Source organism: Saimiri boliviensis, chromosome X, assembly GCF_048565385.1.
Source record: "Saimiri boliviensis isolate mSaiBol1 chromosome X, mSaiBol1.pri, whole genome shotgun sequence".
Taxonomy (NCBI): domain Eukaryota; kingdom Metazoa; phylum Chordata; class Mammalia; order Primates; family Cebidae; genus Saimiri; species Saimiri boliviensis.
Window position 1 is genome coordinate 11,429,793 of NC_133470.1, and position 24,109 is coordinate 11,453,901.

General features: G+C 38.1%; 1 protein-coding gene across 2 annotated transcripts in view; it reads left to right on the forward strand.

The window, feature by feature from the left end:
• GLRA2 (glycine receptor alpha 2) overlaps window positions 1-24,109 on the forward strand; it is a 223,375-nt gene that overhangs the window by 160,703 nt on the left and 38,563 nt on the right. For both annotated transcript variants that reach the window (XM_003920334.3, XM_003920335.3), the window contains exon 8: window positions 9,912-10,061. In XM_003920334.3, coding sequence (XP_003920383.1) covers window positions 9,912-10,061 — 150 coding nt within the window. The remainder of the gene's footprint in view (window positions 1-9,911; window positions 10,062-24,109) is intronic.

A 24,109-nucleotide genomic window follows, 5' to 3' on the forward strand; every position in this document is an offset into this window, starting at 1 on the left:
CCCAGGATACAAATCCAGGTTAGTCTAGGTTCAAAAATGTTCATTATTTTTCATTTTCTTCCTTTCTTCCATACCTTCATAGTCTCCCCAGTTTTTCTCCTCTCTCTTTCTCTGTTTCTCATTATATCTCTCTTGCTCGCTCACTCACTCACTCTCTCTCTCTCTCACACACACACACACACACACTCTACACAAACATTTATTAAGTGAAGCGTCATCTCCCCAAAGCTCATGGTTGTCTTACCAGTACTGAGATAACCCAATTGGCCCTTTTCTTCATTGAGATTGTTTTTCCACCAATGGGCAGTTTGCTCCGGACCCCCATTCCCTCCTCATTCCTGCCCTTGTTAGGTAATAAACATACATCACTTGTTTTGTCACTGAAGGTGCAAGCACAGGACATAGACTATGGCAGCAATCCGTTTTCTTGTCTATCAGCCAAATATTTAGTAACATGGCAGACATAAGCAAAGGGAAGAAAGATGCTCTTTTGCCCTACTTCCTCCAGATGCTAACCTCTCCTTCACCTTGACTCTCTCAGATGCCTACATTTTCAGGAAGCTTAGACTTGGGGGTACCTTTTTGCAGGGTGTCCCTATGGTGACTCTAACAATGGATATCACCTGGTGTTGCTTGTATATTCTAGGCCTGGTAGTTTTGCTCTTCTTGTACCTCTCTACCCATGAAACTCACATGGATAGTAAGTTTTGGCAAGCTACTTTAAACTATTTTCTGACCACCATAATGGAAAGAAACGTATTCATCTTTAGAAATAATATCAATGTACTAGGCCTGTATACCACCCAATGCCCAACAAACTAATTGGTCCCCAAAGGTCCATTTATAAATTGGTTGGTCCCTGCAGACGCCAAGCTTGGAGGCAATGCCACCCAATGTCTATTTTTGCCAACAGCTCTTTCACAGTAACTCTTTACTCAACTACTTGGCTTAGAACCCAACAATGATATTAGACATGGAGAGAAAATGGGGTGAGAGTGGTGACACTGGGATGGGCCAGGTAGTGCTGTCATCATCCATCTCTGCCAAAGAAATCTGGTTTTCCCAGCATTAAACAGCAGGTGTGAGCTCTTTAATTAGGCAATAAAAATGGCAACCTGGCAGTGAAACTATAAACATGAAATGGTACAGCACCATGAATCTTTGGCACTAGGATTAATTTGACTATATATTTTTTTCTCATGATACGGTTACTGAATATAGGTAAGAGACAAAACAGAAAAGCAAAGCCAGAATTCTCATTCCCACCTCTGTTCATTACTAGCTATATAAAGTTTAGATATGCATTTAATAAACTTTTTCTCCCAAAAATGGGAATGGAAAGTGTAATGGTATACTTTATAGGACTTGATAAAAGATAAGTTGATTTTTATCAAACTTATGATACCAAAGCATTCTATTTTATATAACAGAAGCTACCAAAGCCTTCAATTTTATATAATAGAAGCACATCTCAGGCTACTGTGGCCAACAGGTATCTCTCATTTCAATAGCTGCATTAATCAAGGTTAAATATTTTCTACATATAAATTAGATACAATGAAATTGTACTGTACAGAAGAAAAAAAACTTCTGCTTTGCTTTATCAATAGTTTTCAGGCATAGTTTGAGAATAATTAAACATTTTTTATTTGTATAAACATAAGTAGCACAAGTACAATTTTGTTACATGGATATATTGTGGAGGATAATTAAACATTGACTCAAGCAGGTGGTTTGAGTAATCATTCCACTTAAAGAAAGAAAACTATCTGAATATTTTGAGATTGCAATATGAATTCCATTTTGTTTCTTTTCTATTACAATCACAACTATCATAGTCATTTGTGATTTTTCTCGTAGTGAACCGCTCTCTGTACATGTTCATTAGCAATCCTCCTTGATTAGCTGCTGGAGGAGTCACAGCTCTCTGGGGTCAGCCTAGGGGCTGAGAATGTGGATACACTTTAGTTGGCACATTATCACATGGAAGTTACTTGCTCATGAGGAATGGAGAGGGCATCTGAGCTGTAAGGACATTCAGGTAATCCTTGTACAATGGTGACTCATTCTTCTGTCCTAGAAATAAACATCAGGTAGAAAATGTCCCAAACAATAACAACAACTGGCTTCATGGCACAGGAAACAATATAGTATCTGAACACAGACAAAACAAATTGTGGTGCTAAAGTAAATAAATTAATGACTTGATTTTCCACTTTGAAACTGAACTAAGGATGTAATTCATGAAAAAAATTGACTCAATAAAACTTGCCAACGTTTTCAAAAATGCCAAGACAGTACTGAAAGAATATAAATGAGAAATACCTCTAAGAAATGTCAGTATGATGCCAAAACAAGTGAGCAACTAACAAATTCCCCCCATCTCACTTATCTTTTCCAACTATAGATAAATGCTTATCTAGCACCATGATACCCTAAACAACTTGACTGGTTCTACTTTCCCATCAGATATATTTGTAAACTACATAAGTTGTAAAGTCATATAAATAATAAGTATTCTCTTTTCCCTTAATAAAAATAAACCCAGAGTAATTTGGCTGTCAACAACTATCATCTCTAGAAGAGTGAAACTACATTTTTCTTCTTTTTGTTGTCTTTTTTTTTGTAGCTTACTCTTCATATAAAACAATAATTGTGAAAGAAATTTGAATTTATATACCACTTGAAAAATTTGACAGTCAACAAAAACTTAACGGGGATACTTACTATATGCACAAAAACTTATCCTCTGTGTCATGGGTATAGAATACATTACCGGATCTATATTCCCACAAGTATCGCATACATTAGTTGGGTGGTAAAACAAATGCATGAAGTGAAGACTTAAACTGGATGATTTGATCTTTAAGTGCATTACAAATTCTAAAGATGGGCAAGACCACCATGGGCTAGAATAGGCAAAGAAAGTATCACCTTGGGGGTGGAATTTGGGTTCCTCCTTGAAGAATTACCTGGAAATAAACAGATATAAAATGTGGGAAATGTTTCTATGCTGGGAGAAGAGTGTAGACCAGGGGTTTTCCACCTTATAATATTATTAACATTTGGTACTGGGTAATTATTTGAATTAAAGGCAGTCCTTTGCATTGTTGGCTATTTAGTAGCATCCCTGGCCTCAACCCACTAGAAACCATAGCAACTCTTTACTTCTCAGATGGAATAACCAAAAACATCTTCAAACACTGTTGGATGTTCTTAGGAGCAGCATCACTTCTGGTTGAGAACCACTAGACTAGACGTAGTTACCTGGGTTTGTTTTTCGTTTGTTTTGTTTTGCTTTCTCTCTCAGGGTTTTCCAACCTCAGAATTATTGGCATTTTGACTGTGTACGTCTTTGTTTTGGATACTGTCCTGTGCATTATAGGATGTTTAGAAGCATCCCTGACCTCAACTACTAGATGCCAATAGCACTGCTCCCCAGTTGTGACAACCAAAAATATTCCCAGACATTGCCAAATGTCCCCTGGGGTAAAAAGTCAACCTCACTTAGGAACCACTGGTGTAGACAAAGTTGTCACTGGGAATGGATTTGCCTTACTCAGGGCTAAGCAAAATTGCTTAAACAAAATACAAAGCTTGTGTTATGAAAGAGTGCAATAAGATTGATTAACTAGGGTAGACACATGCTGTGCAAGGCCTTGAATACCAGAGCCTGCAATAGGCAGCCACGGTAATTCCTAAGCAGATGTGTTTCAAAATCAAATTGGCGTTTTAAATTTTATTTCACAGAAGCAAAAGACTAGGTGCCATTGGGGGAAGAACTGAATGCAGGGCAACCAGTTAGGAAGTTGTTATAATAACCAGGTGTTAGGTGTTGATGGACAGAATTAAAGTGACACCTTTGGAATGGAGAGAGTAAAGAGTAAACCCAGGGCTGCTTTAGAGAAAGAAATGCTGAGTCTGTGCAATAGATTGAGTATTGGAGACAAAGACAAAGGAGGGGAAAACACTTGTAAAACCAGGTTGCTAGTGAGAAGAAACATTTAAATGAGATGAATAGGAAGGAGGCGGCATTTAATACATTTAATTTTGCAAATACTAACTGTAGCTATTTTAGAATTATCACAGAATGCTGGTGAGAGGCCAGGGCTGAGGGAATAATTTGGGAGCTTTGGAAACACAAAACCTTCATATCCTCAATGAATTCATCCACTCTTACATCTTTCTTCTTATTCCTGTGGCTTGATATAATAGAAGTTTCCCTCTCACTCACAGTATGCTCCACAGTAGGGTGGGTGGCCCTAGGTCTTTTGGGGATCCAAGCTTCTTCCATCTTACGGCACTGTCATCTTAAACAGGTAACATCTAAGGTGGCTGCAGAAGGTATAGTCCTAAGGGCCTCATGGAAGATTTTAGAGGTCCTAACATGTGTAACTTCTGTCCACATTCCATTTAGGATCCAACAGAACTGGAAAATCTAGCTTACAGGTAGAGGAAATGAAATTCAGAAGAATATACCCAGTCTCTGTTATAGGACTCAACATACACACACCACCACCACCACCACCCTGACACACAGAAATAAGAAGAAAGCTATTAGGAGTGAATTAATTCATTGAAGATGTGACGACAGAGTGAAAACTGAGGAGGAAAGAGTTCAAGAAATACTAATACTAAATGGAAGAAGATGTCCCAAAGAGAGTAAGGAATATCAGATCATTCAGAGATGTTGTTGATTCACAGATGTTAGAGAGTCTGGAAGAGAACCAACTTATATATAGACATGAAAGTGCCAAGAAGAGGGGAGGTAAATTTACATAAGGAGGAAAATGTCTGCTTTGCCAATACTCTTGCTTTTTGGGACAAATAGCATCATAATAATTGTAAAAAACAAAACAAAACAAAAACCTTATACATCTATACCCCACCTCAAACCCATCATTAGCTTATCTTTACAAGCAGTTTGAAAGCCCAAATCTATCAGCTTGGCTTTGAATGCCTTCTTTTGCTAGCCCAGCCTACCTGTCCACCCCTCACCATTACCTCCCAGGTACCCAGCATATTCCGGTCACTGGGTTGCTCATTATTCACAAGACCACCATACTCTCTCCCATCTTTATGGCTTTGCTTTTACAGTTTCTTCTACCCATCAAAGATCTGGCTCTCCCCAAGCCCTAAATCAAATGCTACATCACCTGGGAATAAAGCCTTTACTGATGTTTCCATCGACATCAGCCTGCTCATATTCCACCAGACTTTTTATCCTTCCTTTACTTTGTCATGGGGAACTATCTACTTTGTATCAGTTATATGTTCATGTGACTGTCTCCCTCAGTAGACCATGGGATTCTTAAGTAGTGAAGCAGGGCCACTGAGATGTACATCCCCAAGAAAAACAAGATAACACTAAAGTCTAGGTCAGAGGCTGGAAAATGTTTTCTGTAAAGAGCCATATGGTATTTTAGGCTTTGTGGCCATTTGGTTTCTGTCACAACTACTCTCAACTGTGCCATTTTAGTGCAAAAGTGTCCATAGACAATATGTAAATGAATGAATATGGCTGTCTTCCAATAAATATTTATGAAACGGGCAGTGGACTGGATTTGATCCATGGGCTATAATTTGCTGCTCCATAATCTATGTGAATGATACTTTCTGTAGCACAGCATGAGTGGGGGTCCCCTGAAGTATAATCTGGGAAGTCCTGGAGAGAATTAATATACTTTTCAGTCATCTATGTATCTTTTGCCCCATCTCCCACCAGCACCTAGTACAGCTTTCCATGTTGTAGGCTCTCAATGTTTGTTTTTGTTTTTCTGAATTAAATATGCCTGAAAAGTTACCAACTTAGTAAATCATAACAACATTTTGAGAGCTTAACTAACTTTTAAAACTTTCTTGCCTTCGCCCACTTTTGAATGGGATATGTTCTTCACATGTACCCCCAAACCTAAAATGCAATAAAAAATAAAATTAAAAAGAAAACTATCTTGCAAGTTTGTAGTAAAGTAGTTCAAGAAGGAATCATGTAAGCCCAAGAATGATAAAAGGAATGTACAAGGGATGATGTAAGCTCAAAACATCTAAGGATTAGCAGCTGAAAGGAGAGGCTCTGACAACAGAGCTGGGTAAAAGCAAAAAAAAACCATTTCAGTTCTGAGAAAGCAGCACCAAGGAACACAACATCATATGTAATAGATGTCTCAGAATACCCTCTAAATCCATGTGAATAATGCATTTGATGCCAGCACTTCAATGCTAGAAAGATGTTCATAATTTGGAGGAAACTCAGAGGCCAAGAAAAATGATTAAGAGACTGGAAGGACTCATTTATGAGCAGCTATAAAAGAGCCAAATATGAGCTTGGTCTGCTGACTGCTAGAAGATGGGAAAAAGGTGTACAAATTACTGAATGCTGTAAACACCAGGAGGGGAAGGAATGATGGTCAGCTCTATTGTACTTAGCTCTTGGTATGCACATATCTCAGGCATTAACACATTCCTTTCATTATTGGGTCTTAAAACATTTATGTGCCATCTGAATAATATATAACTGGAAATGTGATTGGTAATGTTCTATAATTACAGGAAAATAGGATTGCTCCAGAAGAGCAAATATAAGACAAACTATTGTTTATTAAGGAAAAAAATGTTTCAGGAATTTTAGGTGGGCTGACAGAATAAAAACTTACTAATAGTTCACTCTTAGAAGTATGGAATATATACAATTGTGAGTAATAGTATATCATTCACAATTGTTTAAAATAAAGCACAAAAATAGATATTTCCCTCCCTTGCTCCCTTCCTCCCTCCCTCCCTCCCTTCTTTCCTTCCTTCTGTTTCATTCAATCATTCAGTTATTCAACCTTCAGCCCATCTATCCACCATTGATCCATCTACCACATATTTATCCACCATTCCATCTATCCATCCCACATAACTACTGCCTACTCACTATTTGCTAGGTCCTGTGCTGGTGATACATAGTAACACCAGTACAGGGCCTAAACTAAAAACAAAAACTAAAAAATATACTTAGTCTCAGAGTAGGGTCAGTGAATACTTTAAAATATAATTGGTTAGGCACAGTGGCCCACACCTCTAATTCCAGCACTTTGGGAGGCCGAGGCAGTCAGCTCATTTGAGGTCAGGAGTTCGAGACCAGCCTGGCCAACATGATAAATCCCTGTCTCTACTAAAAAATACATATGCTATCCAGGTGTGGTGGCACATGCCTGTAATCCTAGCTACTTGGGAGGCTGAGGCAGGAGAATAATTTGAACTTGGGAGGCTGAGGTTGCAGGGAGATGAGATCACGCCATGGCACTCCAGCCTGGGAGACAATGCAAGACACCATCTCAAAAAATACACACACACACACACACACACACACACACACACACACAGTTGTAAGTTGAGTGAGATGAGGTTCATCTTCCATCACAAGTAAAAAGTGGGCTAAGAAGGAACAGATAGGTTCCATAAAGAGTGATAAAGGAACAAAGAAACATGGTCCTTAACTCAAATGAGAGAGAGGGGAAAGGTTGGGGACACTTCCCAGAAGAATTGATATCTGAGCTAAGTCCTAAAGAATTCTGAGGAGTCTATTAACCAGAAAGAGTGGGAATAAGCATCCTAGGTAGGAAGAATGATGTGTTTAAAGGACTGGAGATAACAAAGTGCTAGATCATTTTGTCACAACACATGTTGAACTGACACAAGTACTTCAGATTGTTTTAGACAAATAGTATAAGGCAGATGGTGATCTTAAAAACCGTAATTAGAATATATTATAACTGTGGGTGGGTTTTATTATCCTTACTAACTTTTGCCTCCCAAAGTTTCTCCACTAACAAAATCACAGGCTTATATGGCCAAATAATTGCATTTATGTAGCACTTACTCTGTTTTTGGAACTATTTTAAAGTCTTTATATATAGTAAGTGATTTTATCCACTTAACAACTCCATGTGGTAGGTACCATTATTGTTCCTATTTTAAATATAAAGAATAGAGGCAGAGAAACTGAGTTAAACAGATAGTAGCACAGCAGCATTTGTTACTGGAGCATCTTGCTCCAGGACCTCTGCATTTATGTCCACTGTGCTGCTGCTGCAAACCTTCTAATTCAAGAGCCTATTTTCGTATCTTTACCTCTGTAACCCACCTAAAAGGTGATGCAACAAATAATCAGGGACACAGTCAAATATTTTGGGATAAGAATGTTTACAGCAGCAAAATTTATAGTCATAAAATATAAAATAACCTATATGTCCTACAATGTGGAATGTTTAATCATGGTATAGATCATTAAGCAAGTATTTTAAATTGTGATCCAGAAATATATAACATGGGAAATGCTCAGTATAAAGGTCAAAGGGAAATGCAAAGAAACAAATTATGATCCTAGCAATGTGTTTGTGTGTGTTCAGAAAGGAAATCCACTAGTCAGACTGAGTTCCAATTCCAATCTTGACTCTGTCATTTATTTCTTTTGTGACTTTTGGTAATAATTTTACCCCTCTGTACCCCAGTTTTCTTATCGGAAAATTGGGATGAGTTGTTGTAAGGGTTAAAAAATTCACACATGTAAAATGCTTAAAATGCTGGCAAGCACTTGATAGCTATCAAAATATAGGAAACCCTATTTAAAAATTAGAACTGGATAGTACATATTCAGATGGCAGTTTAATATTCTTTGTAGTCTAGGAGCCAATATTTTATGACTTCATCCAATTACTTTTCCCTTTTACACTTGAATGTAAGTCGAATGAGATGAGGGGTATTTTCCATTGCAAGTAAAAAGTATTTGCTTTCAGAATCTACTTTGTCAAATTGTTAAGACTTACTAAACACTTAAGCAAACACTGAAGGGTTATCAAAGTTTTATTTTTAGCCAGATACCTTCTCAAGGCTAGATTCCTGATGTTTTACTTTGGTTGAATACTCTTAAATTGTGAGGATTTGAAACTATTTAAAATTGTGTTTTCGCCGGGCGCGGTGGCTCAAGCCTGTAATCCCAGCACTTTGGGAGGCCGAGGCGGGTGGATCACGAGGTCGAGAGATCGAGACCATCCTGGTCAACATGGTGAAACCCCATCTCTACTAAAAGTGCAAAAAATTAGCTGGGCATGGTGGCACGTGCCTGTAATCCCAGCTACTCAGGAGGCTGAGGCAGGAGAATTGCCTGAACCCAGGAGGCGGAGGTTGCGGTGAGCCGAGATTGCGCCATTGCACTCCAGCCTGGGTAACAAGAGCGAAACTCCGTCTCAAAATAAATAAATAAATAAATAAATAAATAAATAAATAAATAAAAAAAATTGTGTTTTCATGTCAGTTAGGATCAGTAAATTGAAGAAAATTACAAATTGGCTTTTGAAGAGCCTAAGGCCATAGTTTATTTCTCATCCATGTTTTGAAATTATCTTAATTATATTGGTTTTAAATATTAATTTAAAAAATAGAAGGAAGTGAGCAGTTTTAATAATAGGACCTATTTTGCCTCAAAGTTTTTTCTTTTTTAAGAGAATAATTTATTATTTTTAATTGACAAGTAAGGATTGTATATATTTATGATGTACAATTTATATTTCAATATATGAACATATCATGGAATGTCTAAATTGAGCTGCTTAATATATCCATTATTTCACATATTTATTTGTGGTGAGAACACTTAAAATCTACCCTCATCAAGGAAATTCTTGAAGTCATCTTTGGAGCTGGTCTCAGGAATAAAGCTACTGGTTCAGGGGCATATGACTTTCATTGCTTTGCCCTGAATCTTCAAAGTCAAATCAATGGCTTAAGCACTTTCTTAAGAAAACACTGGAAAATCTTTGACCAAGAAATGAGGTTATTTTGCTGCTCACACCATTAGGAATCTGGTTTCCTGGCAAGCTTTTATAGCCTCTTTCTCTCTTTTTCTTTCTTCTCTCTCTGTCTCTCAGGTCTCCTATGTAAAGGCGATTGACATCTGGATGGCGGTGTGCCTTCTGTTTGTGTTTGCTGCCTTACTGGAATATGCAGCAGTGAACTTTGTCTCCAGGCAACACAAGGAGTTCCTGCGTCTCCGAAGGAGACAGAAGAGGCAGAATAAGGTACGATTGGCCCTCAGTTCAGACAATGTAGAGCTTGAGTTGGTTTGCCAGGCAATGTCATTGAGAAAACAGAAGAGCACACAAATTAGCAAGAAGCCAAGTTTAATTATTGTTCTGATTTGTCCTACTACACTGACACAGTGCTCAGCTTCGGCCTTTAAAATTGGGGAGGTTTGTCAGATTCAGCAAATAAAAATACATGTCATGGAGTTAAACTGGAATTTCAGATAACAACAATTTTTAATATAAGCACATCCTAAATATTGCATGGGACATACTTATACTAAAAATTGTTTATCTGAAATTCAGATTTAACTTGGCTCCCTATATCTTATCCGGCAACTCTAATTGGGGATATATACTCCATTTCACCAAGTTATTTTAAAATCCTGGTTCTTCTGAATATTGACTATGTGTGTGTATGTGTGTGTGTGTGTGTGTGTGTGTGTGTATTTGACTGTGACTGTGTGTGCACATCACTGATTTGATTGACTTTTTTCATCAATTGCTCTGCCTTTATGTAAATAATGCTGTGCCCATGTAGTCTGCAACTTGATAAATCCAGTGAGACTGAGCTCATTATTTCAACTTAAACTTTAGTGAAGAATCCTAAGCTTTACACTGTCCAGAGACTTGAGGTTTGAAATGCAGAGCTCAAGATCTCCAGTCTAGTGCTTCTCAAACTTACCTACACATTAGAATTGCCTGGGGATATTTTAAAAATCCCAAGCCTTAGGCACACTTTACACAATTAAATCTCAGTCTTAGGAGGGGCACCCACCTCAGTATTTCTGCAGCTCCCCAGGCAATTCTGGTGTGCAGACATGTTTGGAAAGCACTGCTCTGGTTTATAACCCAATGTCATAGAGGCTATCAAAAGACTTGCACCTGTTTTCCATTTGAAACTCTGGGAGAGAATCACGCCCTTTGATATGGAGAATGTTACCTCCTGTAACAATATTGCTTGAGAACTAAAGTTAAAATTTTATGTACAGTAGAGAGAGAGATTTTTCAAAATCTGTTCCAAAAAATATTTGAAAAATTAAACCTGTTAGTGAAGTAATAGTTACATGCTACTCTGTTGGAATGAAAACAAAAATGTTTCAGTCACTATTAATGCTGCAAATAACTAGATGTAAAGCTGAATATTTGTTGTGAGTTAGACATTGCTTATATTGAGTTTCTGTGTGTATGAGCTGAGTTCTGACTGCATCTACTAAAAGGTTTCCTGCACATACTCTGGGCTGGAAGAGATAAATCTATCCTGTTGGCTGCCCTGTCTCGCTCTTCATTACCTCTCAGGAACATTTTGTCCTGCCATAGATAAGGAAAACAAGTGAAGAAACACAAATATCCTCTTTGCTGTACATTACCTTTTAATATTGTGCCTTTCTCAATTTTCTCCTTACTTCCTCCCTGTTGGTGCTAACGTTTCTTTAATCACATTCACAGAAGTCGAGCACACAGCAGCACAATTTCAGGATCACTTGTGCCACACAGAAAATATTCTTATATTATGATGGTATTTTAACACAAAATAGTATAGAGTTAAAAGAACTCATACTGCAACTGCCTATTGGTCAGTGGATGGTTTAAGTCCTTCAACAACTTCTTTTACATACAGTAATATTGCCCTGGTTTCCCAAACTTACCTTATCATAATAAGATTCACGTAGGACCCTTGTGAAACATACTAATTATCAGTAAAATTCCTTTCAGATGTTGATTTATAAGGTTGGGTAGAATACAGGAATCTGTACTCTTAATAAGCACTCTAGGTGATTCTTACAATGAGATAAATTTAAGAAACACTATCCTGGCTTACTGACTGTATGCTCTTCTAGACCAGATATTAAAAATGGGTTTCATTTTGCTTCCCAATTCTAAATAATTGGTAGGGTATTTTTGAAATGCTGTGTGAAGAATTCTTAGATTGTATCTGGGCTCTGTGGGAATGACATCTGTGATTAATTAGCAATGTCTTGCATTACATAATCAGACTACTAACACAGGTTAAATATATGTATTCATTCAACAGATGTTTATTGAGCACCTACTATGCTTAGACATGGAAATCTGGGAATACAGTAGAGAAGGAGAGAGATAAAGAAGTAGAAAATGAGGTTGAAGAGTAGGTGATTTTAGATTCATTTGCAGGCCAGTATAACAGATTGTATTTTACTCTGATTGGAATCCACTAATTAGTTTCAATACAGAAAATATGCTATTGAGTGCATAGCAGCAGATAAGTTAGGAGGCTACTGTAGAAATATAGGTGGATATGTTGATGGCTTGTCTTATGGTATTAGTCATCAGAATGAAGGAGAATGAAGGAAAGTGGTTAGGTTCAGGTTTCTTTCATTTGTTTCACAAAAATTTATTTACTTCTTACTATGTGCCAGGTACTGTCTAAACCCTTAGAATACATTGGTTCAAAGGAGAGAAAAAAACACAACTTTTTGATGAAACTTACATTCTAGTGGTTATGCTTTGGAGGTAAAACCAATAGGTCATGCTAATGTATTTTATGTGAAGAGGTAAGAAAATGAAAGAAATTGAATATGACTCAAAGATTTTTGGCTTGAACAACTGGATAAGTAGTGTTACCATTTATTCAGATAGGGACTATTGTGACAAGCACAGATGTGGGGTGGAACTCAACTCATATTTTTATGCTCTTAAGTTCAGATGCCCATGAGACATCTCAGGAAAGTTGGCAAGTGATTAGATAGAAATATATGCTCAAGAAAGGAATGAAATCCGGAAATGTATATTTGGAAGTGACCAGCAAATAGATACTGTTTTAAATCCGCAAAACTAGGTGAGATTACACATTAAGATAATAGAAACAAAAAAGCTCTGAGAATGGAGCATTACATCATTGAGAAAGCCTATCTAGAATGGAATGGGCAGTAAAAGGAACAAAGGAAATGGTGGCAAACTTTAGGTATCACTTGCAATTGCCTTTACTGTGCAGTGGAACATAGAATATGCTATGGAATAAAATGTGTACTCTTGGGGGATTTTGTTTTTCCAAAATAGAAGATAAAAGAATGCATTTGATAAAGGGAAGACTCATGAAAAGGGAGGCATTCACACTGCAGTGAAAGGAGAACATTATTTCAAGGACAAATGTCTTGAGAAAGTAAGAAAAAATACAATTCAAAGCAAAGGGTCAGGGTTGGCTTTACATGGAGACAATTATTTCATCCATTTTAATAATGACTTAAATTATTGCCAATTCATAGATGAAGATACTAAAGCACAAAGAGGTTAAATAGCTTATTCATTCTCATGAGTCAGGAAGGCATAGTGGATCTGAAGTGAGATACTGTGTTCCCAGAGTCTGTGTGCTTCACCATTGTACAAACAGAATGGGAGAATGACTATGGTTGCTAGTCGAATGGTATGTCCAATGATGGTAAGATAAAGGAGTTCCTAACTAATAATTCCTATCATGTCCATGAAATCTGAGGCTAGCTATCAGCTAAGAGTATGGTGAAGAAATACAAATTTGAGGAAGAAGGAGCAAATATTAAATGTTAGTTTGGGAGAGTAAAAAAGCCATTGCTTCAAGAAGAGAGATGAAGTAGAATGCTGAGGCAGAGGCAGTGGGAGTGCCCACATAAGAACTGTGGTTATGACTTGAACGTGTGAACAATCAGGAGGTATGTGTTTTCCCCCAGCAAGCTTCCAGGCTCAGGTTCAGGTACTGAGGTAACAGGTACTTGAGTTTAAATACAACTGAAGTTTTGCCAAGTGAGCAGGAAAGTGAGTGAAAGACAAGAAGATGATAGAGGAGTCGAAAGAAGAGAAGTTAGAAGGGAAGAAAGAAGGAAGGAAGGAACGAAGAAAGGAGAAGAAGGAAGGAAGAGAGAGTGGGAGGGAGGGAGGGAAGGAGAGATGGAAGTGAAGTTAAGGGAGCTTGCATGGCAGTAGTTGCAGTGATAAACCAGAAATTCTAAGGTGGATAAGAGGGGGCAGAACATGAAAGAGACATTAAGTATGAGAGAGAGAGAGAGAGAGAGAGAGAGAGAGAGAGAGAGAGAGAGAGAGAGAGAGAGAGACTCAAAATTAAGATTTCACAGGAAGTGAAGACAAAGATAAGGTTATGATCATAAATAAGCATATGGGTCTAAGGTTGGGTGATGAAAAAATTATTGACAAGGCAGTCCAGGAATTGGAAGGCCTAGAATGGGGTCTATTATCTATGTGAATATTTAAGACCCCCCAGAAAAGATGACATTAGTTTGAGTGTTGGGTTGACAGGGAAATGGATGCTAAAGTCATCAACTAATAAAGGAGTGCAACTAATAAAGGATAACAGCACAGATAGATAACAGCAGTAATAAGGAAAATCAGTGGTGAAGTCTAATAACCTAAACTTCAGAGATGCCAAAGGAGCTGGGTTTGAGGAAGGAAGATAAAGATACCGTTTGGGCATTGCAATGGGGAGCAAAAAGGATACCTTAGAAGATTAAAAGATGTCTTAGAGATGCCAGTTAGCAGTTACAATCGCTGCTATGTTTATTATTAAGAAATGCAAGTTTGATTGTTTTACGTGGAGATGTTCTTGAGTTTGTGCATCTCAAAATGGCTATTCAGAACACAATGTTTTATTATCAAAGTTAAGTCTTGAGGGGAGTTGAAGAACAAATTAAATCATGCTTAACCTTTACAGTCAAGGTTCCTAATTATCTTCGATGATTGAATTTTGAAAAAAATAGGCAAGAGACATTTCCAATTATTTGTCCCTTAAGAAAGGCAGCATTTTTCCATTTTTAAAAAAGTCTGAACCATGGTTAGAAAAAAAATAGCAGGAGCTAATATTTATTGAGGGCTTACTATATGCCAGGTACTATTCTGAATACTTTATATATAGTAATTCATTTAATCACTACAACTGTGTGAGTAATGCAATCATACAGCCCAGTTTATCTGGGAAAGTCTTGATTTAGGCCCATTTTTTTCCAGTACCTTGTGTGATTTAAAATTTGTCCTGGATTACTCATTTTAAATAAAATGTTTTTTATTAATAGTTGCACTAAAATAAGTGGAAATGGGTTTGGTTGACCTCCACTTTATTTTTTTTTTTCATTTATTTTTCATTTATTTTTTTTCTTGACCTCCACTTTATAGACCTGGCTTCTGTCATAGGGTGATCCTCTGGTATGGAAGTATGCATGTGCAGTGAACAAGTTCTCACTTTAACACATGGTGAAATCTAATAGAAAAAAAATAGTCACTACTATCCAAGCCTCTTTTCTTGATGTGTTACGGATGCAGTGTCATAACTAACACTCCCTTTCCAGGATAGCTTGCAGGGAGCTTGCTTATAAAATGAAGTGCAATTTGGATACTTGAGGCTGGGGACAGAAGTTGGTCTTTGTCAGTGATGGGTCACTGCTGCCCCTACTGGTCACTTGGGATACCAGCCTTGTTCTATGGCATGGCATGCAAAATCCATGAAGCCACCAGGCTATCACTTGGTAGGGTTAGTGGAAAACATGGAAAATCACAGGTTCCGTAAACATGAAACAAAAAGGAAAGAAAGACTGAGCAGTCTTGTTGTTGAGCATCTGAATTCTCATAATTGAGTGATTTTGTCATTTTCTCTACGATATAAATCTGTTTTAACTATGTTTTATTGTTTGATAATACTTTTTTTAACTTGGCAATGGTCAACATTATAGAGTTGTAAGGTCTGTCAGTACCACTTGCCACTTTCAAAATTGTTCTTGTTTGGATTGAATTAAGTGAATAAATTACCTAGTAACAATGAAAATAGTGTTCTTATCTCAATTTACAGATGAGGAAACCAATGCAAAAAGAAAATAGGGTGAGGCAAGTGACACAAGTACAGGGTCAGATCCTGTTTTATTTCTGATTTGATGTTTTGTTCACCATGGATTTTTCATATTAATAATGATATTTTAAAACGTTGCATTAAATATTATTTTGGTACTGGAGTTTTGGGTACCCCCTCAAATTTTGCCCCTGAGGCCTCACTTGTTTTCCCCTAGCTTGGGACCCACCTAGTCATGAACTACAAAATTAATTTTCACAGGCTCTAAATGCGTTGTGGCCTGAGTTAAATTTTTTTTTTTTGAAAAAAAAAAAAAATCATTTAAAAATGTTCAATATTCCAGCCAGGAATGGTGGCTCACACTTACAATCCCAGCACTTTGGGAGGCTGAGGTGGGTGGATCACCTGAGGTCAGGAATTCAAGACCAGTCTGGCCAACATGTAAAATGCTGTCTCTACTAAAAACACAAAAATCAGCTGGGCATGGTGGCTTGTGCCTGTGGTCCCAGCTACTCAGGAGGCTGAGACAGGAGAATCACTTGAACCCGGGAGGTGGAAGTCGCAGTGAGCTGAGATCATGCCACTGTACTCAAACCTGGGTGACAGAGTGAGACTCCATCTTAAAAAAAAAAAAAAAAAAAAAAAAAGGTAAATATTCCCAAGGCAAAATGTTGTCTCTTTAATTTCCCACTGAGAAACTGACCTCTGAAATAACATACAGGTTGATATTTTAGAAGGTATAACAAAACACAAGAGCAGATCATCGCCCAAAAAGACAATGGCATTAAGCTTTATTCCAGGAAGGTATTTATTGAGAGAACACCTGAGATTACATTTACATGCATGGGAAGAGTGGTGTTTACTGAGCAATCGAGTTATCAAATGGGGTCACTTTCAAGGAGTTGCCAGGCAATGTGCAATTAGGTGTATTTGCTTTGATTATCTTTTCTAGGTTTTGCAAAGTAGCCACTGTCAATTTTATCAAACCAGTTTCTCAGAAACAATCACGCCCAGATCTTCCCTGACAGAACTGGCCAACCCCAGTCTATTAGAAGCTGATGCCCCATGTCAATGCAATAAAACCCTATTTTAATGTTATCTCCTCAGCTCCAATAAGAAACATACATGCGTACCATGTGAAGTTATAAAAACTTCTCTATAATGCAGCCTCACCTGCATTTATCTCCCATTTTCATTTTATATCTGGCTGTACCATACCTTACTTCTGCCAGTGTGCCTAATTTCAGATGTTTCCAGTTACCCAGAGAGCCCTGACTTCTTTTTGTTCAGCTACTAAATAGAAATTGTGGCTGCTTCGAACATGATTATGGCATGTAGGCCACGTAATGACAAGTTGCCTTTTACTTATTTTTCTTCTATTTTATTTTGTTTTTATTTGAAACATAATAGTTGTATATATTTGTGGGGTACAATGTGAAGTTTTGAGGTTTTATACATTGTATTATGATCAAATCAGGATAATTACTGTATCAATCATATGAAACTTATTTCTTCATCAAAATCATCTCTTCTAGATATTTTGAAATATACATTAGCTATTTTCACCCAACTGTGCAACAGAAGACCAGAACTTATTCCTCCTATCTAACTGTAACATAGTACTCATTGACTAACTTCTCCTCATCTCTCTGTCCCCCTCGTTTTCTCTAGCTGCACTGATAACCACTATCACACCCTCTACGCCCATGAGATCAAATTTTTTAGATTCTACATATGAGTGGGATCATGTGCTTTGCAGGGACATAGATGGAGCTGCAGGCCATTATCCTCAGCAAACTAAGAACAGAAAACCAAATACCACTTGTTCTCACTTATAAGTGGGAGCTAAATGATGAGAACACATGGACACATAGAGGGGAACAACACTTGAAAGGTAGTCTAGGCATGATTGATGTATAACATGAAATAGCAGTAGTATCTCCTATCTTTATCTGGACTTTTGAATACTTTTAATAGAGCACCAAATTATAGTATTGCTTTTAAGTAGTCATATTCCATGACTGGCTCATTTTGAACTTGCTAATGCTTACTAAACACCCAGGATTTTTTCTATTTAACATACATACCTGTCAAATGATCCCCTCTTGATTTTGCTGTTGATTTTTTTTTCTAACCTAAAGAAAGGACTTTATATTTATTCCTGTGAATTTTCATTTTGTTGAAATTGGCCATTGTTCTAGATTGTATTAATCTTTGTGATATTGATTTGGTCATTTGGAAAATCAGGTATAACTTCTAGATTTGTACCACAGGCAAATAATTGTCAATGCCCGTTAGCCAAAGACCACCAGGAACAAACCTGTAGTTAAACAAGGTGGTAGTTTACTACTCTTTGCAGTGAGGGACAACACAATGAAGGTGATGGTCTCCATCCAAAAATTGGTTGATTTGAAGGGGAAAACTCTAAGGAAGCACTCTAGAATAGATACTGTCAGAAAGTGGGCAAAGTTCGATGATCTTAATAAATCTTATCTATAGAAAGGCAGACTAGAATGAGAATAAAACTGTAATTGTTTAAAAAAATTAGCAGTAATTTTAACCAAGAAAGAAGGATGTTTAGTGTTTTGTAAGTAGCATAGTGACCTGTTTTGTCCGTGCTTAGACAAAATCATGAAGTGGCCTTGTTTTGTCTCACTTTACCAGGGTCTTAGGCTAACTTTGTCTAAGGCAACTTGGAGTTGTGGTTTTCTCCTACTAAAATGAAGGGGCTAAATTGCCACCATTCAAATAGAGGCTTTATAATGTAACAGTTCTGTGATTTTGGTAGGCAGTGTACTTAAAACTCTCTGTACCTCAGTTTCAGAGGCACAGAGATGAATAATAATATTTACCTTATAGAATTGTGAAAATGTGCTTCCCTGGATAAAGCTCATAAAACAGGCCTTGGCACATAGTAAGTTCTATGTTTAGTGATTGCTCATTTTGTGTCCACTTTCTCTACCACATAGGTATGTAGCAAACTCTGGGTCATAAGGTTTTTGTGTTCAACGTATTGGCGAAAATGCTGGACAAAGCAAATCAAGTATCTTAGAACAGCTACAATAGCTCTTATATTTTTACTCTTGTCTTTTTTCCACAAAGGGAAATTAGATTGCAATGCAAAATAGGGACTATATACAACTTCTAAACTAACTTTATTCATAGGAATAAAAGAATGAGTTTGTGTTTTCACTCAGCAATATCTAAACAAGAGAGAAGTGGAAATAACTAGGCAGCCATTGATACTGGCTGTGACTAAACTAGGTCTTAAAAGCATAGAAACCTTCCCCTAAGAACCCGTTAAGATCCTTCAAACCCAATTAGAATGTAAACTGACTTTGAAAGAAGGCTGTTGGAATGCAGATGTCACTACCACTAAGTCTAATCAACAAACAAATCTAAGCAAATGAAAAATACATTGAATTACAATTAGAGTGGGGTCAACCTTTGAGAATCCTGCTTAAGGCTTTTTACCTTTTTCTCTTCTTCTCTAAAAGCTTAGAGGAGTAGTTCTAAACCTAGGGCAATTTTGCACCCAGGGGACATTTGACAATGTCTGGAGACCTGTTTAGCTGTCATATCTGGGAAGGGATGCTACTAGCATCTAGTAGGTAGAGACCAGGGATGTGGCTAAACCTCCCAGGATATACAAGACAGCAGCCCACAACAAAGAATTGCCTAGGTGTAATGCTGATAGTGGTGCAGTGCAGAAACTCTGGTTTAGAACATTGTCAGACTATATTTCTTTCTTTTTTCTTTTTTTTTTTTTTTTTTTTTTTTTTTTTTTTTGAGACGGAGTTTCGCTCTCGTTACCCAGGCTGGAGTGCAATGGCGCGATCTCGGCTCACCGCAACCTCCGCCTCCTGGGCTCAGGCAGTTCTCCTGCCTCAGCCTCCTACGTAGCTGGGATTACAGGCACGCGCCACCACGCCCAGCTAGTTTTTTGTATTTTTAGTAGAGACGGGGTTTCACTATGTTGACCAGGATGGTCTCGATCTCTCGACCTCGTGATCCACCCGCCTCGGCCTCCCAAAGTGCTGGGATTACAGGCTGAGCCACCGCGCCCGGCCATATTTCTTGATATGCAAAAGCCTCACCTGTTTTCTCTTTCTTGTATGCAAATCATGTCTCACCTGCAAACATTATCTGCACACCATCAGTAGAGCTCTTTCAATTCTGCTAACCTCAGTCAAACTTAACTCTTCATGCAAGATCTGTACATAAGTGGAGCCCACTGGGTGATAGTGTGTTGTCTTTCCCTTATATTAGAAAAAGGCAAATTCTATCCAGCAGTCTGTCATTGAAATTTGGTTTCTTTATCCAAATATATACTCAATCGAGTATGAAGGAAAGCTCCATCTGACTGGCTTCATTAATTAAGATACAAATCATGTGGCTCCACATACCACATGCCCTGAGAAAACAGATCTATGATGCTATGCTTCATGCATGAAGTAAGGCAGGGTCTGGATCTGGAAAATATTAGGTTCAGACTCTGAATTAATATTCAGATTCTGTTAGATGGAGAGGCTTCTATGTGGGTAGGAAAAAAATGTTATTTATTACACCTATTTAAGAAATGCTCAGTAGTGTGGAAAGTCATAATGAAAGCTTATGTTTAGAATTAATACCTGGATGTGTGTGATTCAACAGATACACACAATGATGTTAGTATAAAAAGAGAGGGAAGACAGTGGGACAGTGTTCAATAGAAGAACAGTGGTTTCAACCATTCTAGAAGGAATTCAATGGAAATGTTTTTATTTGATTTGTTACTAAAACTGGTAGAAGGCATATAAGAAGCTTCACTACTTAGAACAGCAATAAGCAAAGGAATTGAGAATAACCCATAATAAGCACACTTGTCTAGTCAGAGACCACAATAAACAGTTTACAGACTGGAGCTGGTACAGACCATACCTTGACCATCCTGCTCTAGACCAATGCTTCTCAAACTTTGGTGCACATGAGAATCACCTGGAGGCCTAGAGAAACTTTTGATTCAGTAGACGAGAACAGGACCCAATATTTTATTTCTCTAACAAATGCCGGGTGACAAGTGATGGTCCAGAAAACCCCTAAAATACCTTTTAGTAATAGCAATGCTATAATCATACTTCATACCTTTGCTACTAGTATGTCCATAGTCATATCCAAGACATTAACCCCAGTGATTTATTCCATGTTGGGAAATTGGTCACTGAAAGATTTTTTTTTTTTATTGCATTTTAGGTTTTGGGGTACATGTGATGAACATGCAAGATTGTTGCATAGGTACACACATGGCAGTGTGCTTTGCTGCCTTCCGTCCCCTCACCTGTATCTGTCATTTCTCCCCATGCTATCTCTTCCCACCTCCCCTTAACAAAGAGAGAATAAGGTGTTTTGTAAAAGATGTTTAGACTCAAAATCCCAATAGGTCTCCTTTTTCCTTTTCCTTGGAAAGGAAACTCCATAATCATAACTTCTTTTTTTCCTTTCAAGAAGAATATCATGAAATGGTGTGTGTTCTCTTTTATCATTTAATATTTTTTTTTCCATATTCTGCCACCTGTTTGCAGAAGGTGTTTAAAGAAGATTTCATAGATCACTAATTAAGGCAACAACTGCTCCCTTAGCAAGCATGATATTGAAAAGTTTGTAACTGTGTTTGTTGTTTTTTATCTTAAAGGTTGAGGAGTTTAGATGAGTCTTTAACAGACTTGCATGGATAAGATTTGGACTTTATTGTGAAGCATTATGAATAAATAAATGTCACGGTACTTTGTAATTGCCTATTTCACTAGGATATAGAGCTGCTGCTTGACAGGGACATAAAGACCTGAAGTATTTTTAAGGTGTTTTCTTCTAAGCATGTTCCATTTTTCTAGGTATTATGACAGATTGTTATGTTAGGGCTTGCAATATGAAATTCTCTTTTGCAAAATATGAAGCAATTTGTAGAAGTAGCCCTGCAAATGAAATCCCTGTCATTTTACTGTCTCCCTCCAATGTTACTTTCATCTCAGACCAGTTCCCATTTTCTCCATTTTTCTTTCCCACATTACTTCCTACTGAATCACATTTTCCGGTCTCTAATTTTATTTTTATTTTCTTTCTTTCTTTTCTTTTCTTTTTTTTTTTTTTTTTTTGAGATGGGGTTTCACCATGTTGGCCAGGCTGGTCTTGAGCTGCTGACCTTGTGATCCATCCATCTCAGCCTCCCAAAGTGCTGGGATTACAGGCATGAGCCACTGCACTCGGCTCTAATTTTCTATTCTTCTTAATTTTCTTCTTCCCTTACCCTTAGTCTCATCTCTTCAGACTATCTCATTTTGTTCATTCATCCATATACTCAGTTTAAATGTATTGCATACTTACTATGAGCAATCCACGAAGTCCAATAGACTCTGCCCTTGAAACTCACAGTCCAGGGAAAAACAAGAAAAGTATCTGCCTATTAGTATATGTACATATCATGATACGGGCCATAGAAGCGCTATGGAAAAACACGGAGGGGCCCTGTGGTAGACATTATCAATATCCCATCCATATTTCCATGGCACTTATTGTTTCTATATACTCTGATGGGCTTCCTACTGCAAGCTTCACTCTGCCTTGATGTGGGAAGAGAGAAGGTGACATACTCCAGGAATAGCCCTCCACCAGTCATAGTTCGGGGCTAGGAATAAATAGCTTAGTTTCCTTGTCCCTTGGAGGTAATGTTTCATACTGGCTCCCAGTGGGATTGAGCTCCAGTTGCCCACAGTGAAAGTGACTTGCCAATGCACCCTGAATTGATGTCTTTCCTTACTTTGCTTCACTTTCCCATGCCTCTACTGGTGCTTCCTGAGATCACGTCCCAAATAAAGTAATTAAACTCACATTCCTACCTATGGGTGTTCTAGAAAAAGACAACTAAAACAAGCATGAAGCCAATACCTGGGCTAGGGAACTAAGCAGGTACCAGGCAAGGAAAGACTGCACCATGCTAAAAAGGTTGAACTTCCTCCTGAAGGTGATGAGGTGACAATAAGGGTATTTAAACAGGGAAATAGCATGGTCAGATATGCATTATGGAAAGAGCAATCTAGCGCTCTGGAGAAGCATTCTGGAGCATGTTTTGAATAGTGCAGGACTAAGGCAGGAAAAGAATAGAAGGTTCTTGTAATCAAAACCAGGGGTAGTAAGGGCCTGAAAAGTATTAAGAAATTAAATGGCATTAAAAAAAATAGAAAAGCAAAGTCAACCGGACATGTACTAATTAACTATATGAAATGCAAGGATGAAGAAATCTAAGATTACTTCCAGGAGTATGGCTTTATCAGAGGGGGATTGTAGTGTTACAAGATTGGGTTGGTGACAGGGGGAGGGCAAAGGTTAAGTTCAGTGTGGAATAGGTGAAATGTGAGAGACAGAGATAGCAATGTCCATGAGGCAGGCCAGCGCTCAGGAGAGAGGACTGTGTTGGACAGACATGCTGAGAAGTCGTTAGAATATAGATGGAGGTTAAAGTTATGTAAGTGGATGAGATTACCCAGCAGGAGTGTACAGAATGAGAAGCAAAGTGGAGGGGAAAGATTGAGAAGGAGCAGGAAGGGAAGATGAAGGGGAAAGGGAAGAAGAAAGAGAAGGGCAGGGCAGTGCAGGGAAGGATAGGGGAGGGCACAGCAGGGCAAGGCAAGACATGGCAGACGGCTGAGGACAAAGCACTGTGAGCACCAGCATATCAGAGACAGGCAGGGGAAAAGGAGTCCATGAGGAAGACAGAGAAAGTCAGAGGGGTGTGTAATCACTCAGAGGCTAGAAGAAAAAACATATCCAGGAAGAAAGTTTATAGTATCTAAAGATGTAGAGTTCACATAAAATAAAAGCTAATAAGCAGCCATGGATTAGTCGAAGGACACTGGTAACCTCAACTACAGCAGGCTCCATGGAGAGATGGAGGCAGACACAAGATTTTAGGGAGTAAAGTAGTAAAGGGGACAGTGAAGAAGTGAGGACATCAAGTGTAGCCATTTTATTTTTTATTGTACTTTAAGATCTGGGGTACATGTGCAGAACATTCAGGCTACATAGGTATACACATGCCATGGTGGTTTGCTGCATCTATCACCCTGTCATCTACATTAGGCATTTCTCCTAATGCTATCCCTCCCGCAGCCCCACCCCCACCCCCTGACAGGCCCCAGTGTGTCATGTTCCCCTCCCTGTGCCCATGTGTTCTCACTGTTCAACTCCCACTTATGAGTGAGAACATGTG